Source organism: Melospiza georgiana, chromosome 28 (assembly GCF_028018845.1).
Source record: "Melospiza georgiana isolate bMelGeo1 chromosome 28, bMelGeo1.pri, whole genome shotgun sequence".
Taxonomy (NCBI): Eukaryota; Metazoa; Chordata; class Aves; order Passeriformes; family Passerellidae; genus Melospiza; species Melospiza georgiana.
In genome coordinates, this window is record NC_080457.1 from 2296445 (window position 1) to 2303309 (window position 6865).

At 65.1% G+C, this 6865-nt stretch overlaps 1 protein-coding gene across 1 annotated transcript; it reads left to right on the forward strand.

The window, feature by feature from the left end:
* Positions 1 to 460: 460 nt before the first annotated feature.
* Positions 461 to 5032, forward strand: CDC6 (cell division cycle 6). Its single transcript, XM_058041750.1, has 12 exons — positions 461 to 655; positions 830 to 1076; positions 1499 to 1708; positions 2615 to 2814; positions 2899 to 3062; positions 3177 to 3283; positions 3424 to 3563; positions 3651 to 3751; positions 3855 to 3919; positions 4028 to 4227; positions 4338 to 4478; positions 4825 to 5032. The coding sequence occupies exons 1-12, from the start codon at positions 461 to 463 to the stop codon at positions 4912 to 4914; spliced, it is 1860 nt and encodes a 619-aa protein (XP_057897733.1). The 3' UTR covers positions 4915 to 5032.
* The last annotated feature ends 1833 nt before the right edge of the window (positions 5033 to 6865 follow it).

Below are 6865 nucleotides of genomic sequence, written 5' to 3' on the forward strand. Positions count from 1 at the left end.
AAAGTAATAAAGTGATTAATGATGTCAAGGACGCTGTCTAAGGGGGAGGTTCCCAGGAACCCCTTTTCTTTTTTGGAGGTGATGCCCCAAGGTCTGCGAGCAGGGCACTTTGGCAGACAGGCTGGAGGGTTCTGGGAGCACAGCAGGAAGGCAGGATCGGGGTTACTGGTGGCACTGGGACCACTGGGAAGGAGGATTGTGGGTACTGGGAGCAGGGGGAGGGGGATTGGCGCGTGTGGGCACTGGGAGCAATGGGAGAAGCGCCGTGGGGAATACTGGGAGGAAGGGTGGGGAGTGCTGGGAGTGTGGAGAGACAAGACTGGGCGGCAGCAGAAAAGCAATGTAGGAGGAACTGGTGGCACTGGGAGCACGGGGAAGGCTGGGTCGGGGGGTGCGGGCCGTGGGAGCACTGGGGGAACTGGGAGCGCGGGGTTCCCGCAAGCGGACTACAGCTCCCAGCATGCTCCGCGCGCCGCGCTCGGCTCCTTCCGCCCTGCCTCGGCTGCACTCGCTGATTGGCTGCCCTGTTGCGGCCCTTCCTCCGGCCGCGGCGATTGGCGGCGGCGGCAGCGGCGCAGCCAATAGGGAGAAGGGGGCGGGGCCAGCCCGGCCTGGTGGCGGGAAGTGCGGAGCCGGGGCTGATTTGGCGCGAGAAGGTCGGGGCGGCAGCGGCGCGGACCGAGGGGGACCCGAGGGGGTTTGGGGGGACATGGGGGCCATAAATGGGGGGCAGCGCGGTGGGGACCGGGACTCAGGGGGCAGGGGGTGGCCGGGACCCGCGGGGCTGGCGGTTTATTCTCACCTGACCGCTGTTTTCTCCTCCAGCCGTAGCCCCGCCATGGCCAGCAGCAGCCCGCAGAGCCAGCCCACCATCAGCTTCCCCCGAACGCGGAGCGCCCGACGCCTCGCTGCCCCCTCGGCCAAGAGCGACCCCGATGCCTCTGCTCTGCGCCCCTCCCCGCGTCCCAAAGCCTCGGGCTCCTCCGGCCAGGCCAGCCCGGACACGCGCTCAGGCCGGGCCACAGCGCAGTCCCTGAGCCCCAAAACGCAGCCCCTGAGCCCCCGCAAACGCCTGGGTGAGTCCCTCCACCGGCACCCCCAGGAATGGCGGGGCGTGCATCCCCCTTCTCATCCCGGGGGGGCTGGGACAGACAGACGGACCCAGCCCCATGGGGAGTGCATCCCCCTTCTCATCCTGGGGGGGCTGAGACAGACAGACGGACCCAGCCCCGTGGGGGGTGCATCCCCTTTCTCATCCCGGGGGGGCTGGGACAGACAGACGGACCCAGCCCCGTGGGGAGTGCATCCCCTTTCTCATCCCGGGGGGGCTGGGACAGACAGACGGACCCAGCCTCATCCAGCTCTGATCCAGCTGCGTTTGCAGCTTCACCCTCATTTCAGGAGGAAGAGCTGCTCCCCCGGGGTTTTGGGGGGGCTGAAGGATAAACTCCCCCAGGGAGAGCGGCCCTGTGTCACCACCAGCCTGTTGTCCCCGCAGGTGATGACAACCTGTGCAATGTCCCCCATGCCTTATCTTGCTCCCCGGCCAAACGCAGCAAGGAGAACCAGGGGCGCCGCCTGCTCTTTGGGGACCCCTCGGCCTCCCCCGAGCAGCCCAAGGGCTCGGGGCCATCCCCACGGAGAGGGGGGCCAGAGACACCCCGGAGCTCGGGGCAGCACCCACGGACACGGCTCTTCAGGCAGGAAGGTGGGAATGGGGTGATGGGTGTGGGCCGGGCTGGGTGTGGGGTTATGGATGGGGTGGGGGTGCAGGAAGGTGGGTATGGGGTTGTGGGTATGGGGTTATGGATGGGATGGGGATGCAGGGATGGGATGGGGCTGCAGGAAGGTAGGTATGGGGTTATGGATGGGGTGGGGATGCAGGAAGGTGGGTATGGGGTTATGGATGGGGTGTGGATGCAGGAAAGTGGATATGGGGTTATGGATGGGGTGTGGATGCAGGAAAGTGGATATGGGGTTATGGATGGGGTGTGGATGCAGGAAAGTGGATATGGGGTTGTGGGTGTGGGGTTATGGATGGGATGGGGATGCAGGGATGGGATGGGGGTGCAGGAAGGTGGATATGGGGTTATGGATGGGATGGGGATGCAGGGATGGGATGGGGGTGCAGGAAGGTGGGTATGGGGTTGTGGGTATGGGGTTATGGATGGGATGGGGATGCAGGAAAGTGGATATGGGGTTGTGGGTATGGGGTTATGGATGGGATGGGGATGCAGGGATGGGTGTGGGGTGATGGATGAAATGGGGATGCAGGGATGGGTGTGGGGTTATGGATGGGGTTGTGAGTGTGGGCAGGGCTGGCTGTGGGGTTATGAATGGGATGGGGATGCAGGGATGGGTGTGGGGTGATGGATGGGATGGGGATGCAGGAATGGGATAGGGGTTGGGAATATGGACTGGGATGGTGATAGGGGTCAAGTTGAAGGTGTGGAGCAAAGGATGGGGTTGGGGCTATGAGGATAGGGATGCATCTATGGAGCTAGGGATAGATACGAAGGCAGGGATGAGGATGGGGATGCTGACCAGCTGGGATGGGCTCCCAGCAGTGCCACCTCCCTCCCTGATCCCCCTGATCCCCCTGCTCCCCGTGCAGGTAGCTGCTACCAGCAGGCCAAGCAGGTGCTGCACGCGGCCGTGCCCGAGCGGCTGCAGGGCAGGGAGAAGGAGACGGGGCAGCTGCGGCAGTTCCTGCTGGAACACGTCCTGGGGCGCCGGCCCGGCAGCCTCTACGTGTCTGGAGCCCCTGGCACTGGCAAAACTGCCTGTCTGAGCCGTGTCCTGCTCGACTGCAAGGTGTGTGCCATGCCAGGCTGTGGGGCAGCTCTGGGGCAGTGGGATGGGGCTGGTGTAACATTCTGACATTCCCATTGCTGGCAGGACAAGCTGGCTGGCAGCAGGACTGTGGTGCTGAACTGCATGGCACTGGGCAGCCCCCAGAGCGTCTTCCCTGCCCTGGCACAGCAGCTGGGGCTGCCCGTGGCCACGGGACGGGAGCGGATCAGGAGCCTGGAGAAGCATCTGACGGCCCAGGGGCCCATGGTGTGAGTTCCCTGTCTCTGCTGGGTGGGGTGGGATTCCCCTGGATGCAGCAGCTCTGCCCTCCCTGCTTGGGGTGCTGTGAGGGGAGCAGGGGTTGATCTTGGGCTCTCCCACAGCCTCCTGGTGCTGGATGAGCTGGACCAGCTGGAGAGCAAAGGCCAGGACGTGCTCTACACCCTCTTTGAGTGGCCCCAGCTGCCCAGCTCCAGGCTCGTCCTCGTGGGTGAGTGTGCAGGATATGTGCAGGGAGGGTGCACTGCTCTCCTGGGCACCCTTCCTCCTTAGAGGCGGTTGATGGAGACTTCCCTCCTGCTCCCCTCCTTGGAGAACAGCCTTCATCCTCCTCTTCCTCTCGCCCTGCAGGGTTGGCCAATGCCCTGGACCTGACAGACAGGAGCCTGGCCAGGCTGGGAGCCCACCTGTCTGCCAAACCCCAGCTGCTGCACTTCCCCCCCTACACCAAGGAGCAGCTCACCCTCATCCTGCAGGAGAGGCTGGGACAGGTGGGGACACGGGGAGGACAGAATGGGGGGGCCACGAGGTGCTCTGCCCACAGGGGTGGCAGCACTGATGGCCCTGGTGCCCCACAGGTGGCAGGTGACCCCGTCCTGGACTCTGCCGCGCTCCAGTTCTGTGCCCGCAAGGTCTCCGCAGTCTCCGGTGATGCTCGCAAGGCCCTGGATGTCTGTAGGTCAGTGTGTGCCCCAAAACCCAGCCAGACTGGTCCCTGGGAGCCTCCATGGCGCCCATGCGTGGGGTGCCCGTGCCTGGCACTCAGGGCTGTCTCTCCCCAGGCGCGCTGTGGAGGTTGTGGAGCTGGAGGTGCGAGGCCAGACCCTGCTCAAGCCACTGCCCAGGGGTGAGTCAGAGCCAAAACCCTGCTGGGGCTCCTCAGTGGGAATTGGGCTCCCTTTGTGAGCCTCTCTCCCTGTTCTCACCTGCCTGGGATCCTCTGTGTGTCCCACAGGTGACTCCCCGGCGTCCCCTGTCCCCAAGCGCGTGGGGCTCCCGCACATCTCCCGCGTGCTCTCGGAGGTGTTTGGGGACCGCCTGGCAGGGGGGTCCCGGGGGGCCCAGGACACTTTTCCCCTGCAGCAGAAGGTGCTGCTCTGCTCCCTGCTCCTGCTCGCCCGGCGCTCCCACGCCCGGGAGGTGACCCTGGGGAAGGTGAGTGGCGTTGGGACCCTCTCAGGGCACTGGGGGGGTGTCCCTGGGGTGTCCCTCGGGGGTTTTGTTGTGGTGTAACCCCCCCTCCCCTTCCTCCCTGCCCTCCCCAGCTCCACGACACCTACAGCCAGGTGTGCCGGCGGCAGCAGCTCCCGGCCGTGGACCAGGCCGAGTGTTTGTCCCTTGTCACCCTCCTGGAGTCCCGCGGGGTCCTGGAGCTCAAGAGGGCCAAGGAGTCTCGGCTGGCCAAGGTACCGTGGGGTGCTGGGGCAGGGACAGCGCTGGGATGTGATCCAGTGGTGGGGCAGGGCAGGATCTTGGTGCTGAGCACCCTTTTTCTCCCTCCCAGGGTCTGGAAACAGCACTGGGATACAATGCAGTGGTGGGGCAGGGCAGGATCTCGATGCTGAGCACCCCTGTTCTCCTCCCAGGGTCTGGGAACAGCACTGGGATACAATGCAGTGGTGGGGCAGGGCAGGATCTCGATGCTGAGCACCCTTTTTCTCCCTCCCAGGGTCTGGTGACAGCACTGGGATACAATGCAGTGGTGGGGCAGGGCAGGATCTCAATGCTGAGCACCCTTTTTCTCCCTCCCAGGTTTCCCTGATGCTGGAGGAGGCAGCTCTGGAGCACAGGCTGCAGGACACGGCGCTGGTGGGCAGCATCCTCACCCAGGGGCTGCACTGACCCCCCCAGCAACCCCCTCCCCGTGGCCCCAAGGGGGATTTTGCTGCTGTGGCAAGAGCCGACAAGTGGCTCCCAAGGTTTTGGGGCATTTGTCAAGTTCTGCCCTGGGGGCTGTCAGTCTGGGGGTCTTTTTATTAATATTTTAATGTAATAATAATATTATTAATGTTTTATTGTAATTGCTGCGTGATGAGAGCTTAGGTGGGAGGCTGGGACACCCCCCAGCCCCTCTGTGTCCCCCTCAGCCTTTTTGTAGGGTGAGTGGGGTGCTCCTGGTCGCCTTTGCCACCCTGGAGGTCTGATGTTGCTCCTGCCATCAATCCTGGACTATATTTGCTCCCAACTCTTTCAGAGCCTTCTGGGGCTCTCTGGAACCTTCTTGAGCGCTCTGGCTGCAGGGAGAATCCTCCCAGTAGTGCCATCCCTGCCCTGGGTCCCAGTGCTGGCAGTGGCACAGGAGGGGCAGGGGGGGAGAGGACAGGGGGGATCCTTTTATCTTCTACCATGAAATAAAGTCATTTTCGTTCAGCTTCGTCTCCTGTGCCCCGTGTTTCACCCCTGTCCCCCCAATCCCTGCCTGCCCCCCCAGCTGTGGGGACCCAGCCCTGTCCTCCCCATCCCCTCTCCTGGGCTGCAGCCTCAGCTGCTGGCCCCAGCTCCTCCGTTCCTGTTAAATAATGGACGCTTTGACCTAATTTTGCAGCTTCCTCATCACGGGGGGGGGGGGGGTGTTGGGGGCTCCAAATGGGGGTGGGGGGAGCGGGAAGGGATGAGGCTCTGCTTGTGCCCCATGTCCCTCCATCTCAGCCCATCTCTGTCCCCCAGCACCCCTGGGTGCCCTTCAGCAGCTCCTGCCCAGGGATGGGGTGCTGCTGGTGGGGGTGCATGTGGTACTGGAGCCCCCAGCGTGCCTCAGTTTCCCCGTGGGCCCTGCCATGTCCCAGCTCTGCCCCTGTGGCGTCCCTGCAGCTCGCAGGACACGGGGACATTTCCACCGGCTGCCCAGGACAAGGACACAAAGGGGAGCCTGCTGGGACACCCCTGGATGCCGCCACAAACGGGGTGCAGCGCTGGGGGACACCTTGGGGGACACCTTGGGGACACCTTGGGGACACGTGTGTCCCTGCTGGCCGTGGGGGAAACCGAGGCAGGGGGAGCACGGGGGGAGCCCCGCGGGCCCCGAGCAGGCTCAGCCCGGGCTGCCGGCGCTATTTATAGCCGGCCCCGCCATGTGTGGGACGTGTGCGGCGGCACGGGCGGGCTCCGGGGTCAGCCGGGGCTGTGCCCGCTCCGGGCTCTGTGTCCCGGTGCCCTCAGCACGTCCCTGCCTGTCCCCGCGCCGTGAGCCAGCCGCTGTCACCAGCTCTGGGGCTGAGCGCTGAGCGGGCACCGGCACCGTCCTGCCCGTGGGGGTCCCCAGCTCGCCACGTCCTGCCCCAGGGACACGGTGACACGGCACACACGGTGGCAGTGCCAGGAAGGAAGCGCCTGGCAGCGTGCGGTGACGCGGGGGTGATGCTGGCAGGCATCCTTGTCCCCTCTGTCCCCTCGGTTCCTCCATCACCCCGTGTCCCCCCTGTTCCTCCCTCTGTCCCCTCGATTCTTCCATCCCTCCATGTCCCCCCTGTTCCTCCCTCTGTCCCCTCGTCTCCTCCATCCCCTCGTGTCCCCCCGGTTCCTCCCTCTGTCCCCCCTGTTCCTTCCTCTGTCCCCCCGTCTCCTCCATCCCCCGTGTCCCCCTGGTTCCTCCCTCTGTCCCCCGGTCCCTCCATCCCCCCGTGTCCCCCCGCGGTGATGGTGGCACAGGGACCCCCCCACATCTGGGCCACACCGGTGGCACCTCGGGGTGTTGCCAATCCTGGCAACGTCCCTGGGGTGTCCTGGCCGTGTGCCTGGCCATGGGGACAGCGGGACAGCGTTGGGGACAGCCCCCCCCGGCCCTGGCAGTGCC

Coding starts and splice junctions, on each gene's coding strand:
- CDC6 (XM_058041750.1), top strand. CDS start 461: ATGCTCCGCGCGCCGCGCTCGGCTCCTTCCGCCCTGCCTCGGCTGCAC. Junction 2,815..2,898: donor GTGTCCTGCTCGACTGCAAG/GTGTGTGCCATG, acceptor CATTGCTGGCAG/GACAAGCTGGCTGGCAGCAG. Junction 3,920..4,027: donor GCTCAAGCCACTGCCCAGGG/GTGAGTCAGAGC, acceptor TGTGTCCCACAG/GTGACTCCCCGGCGTCCCCT.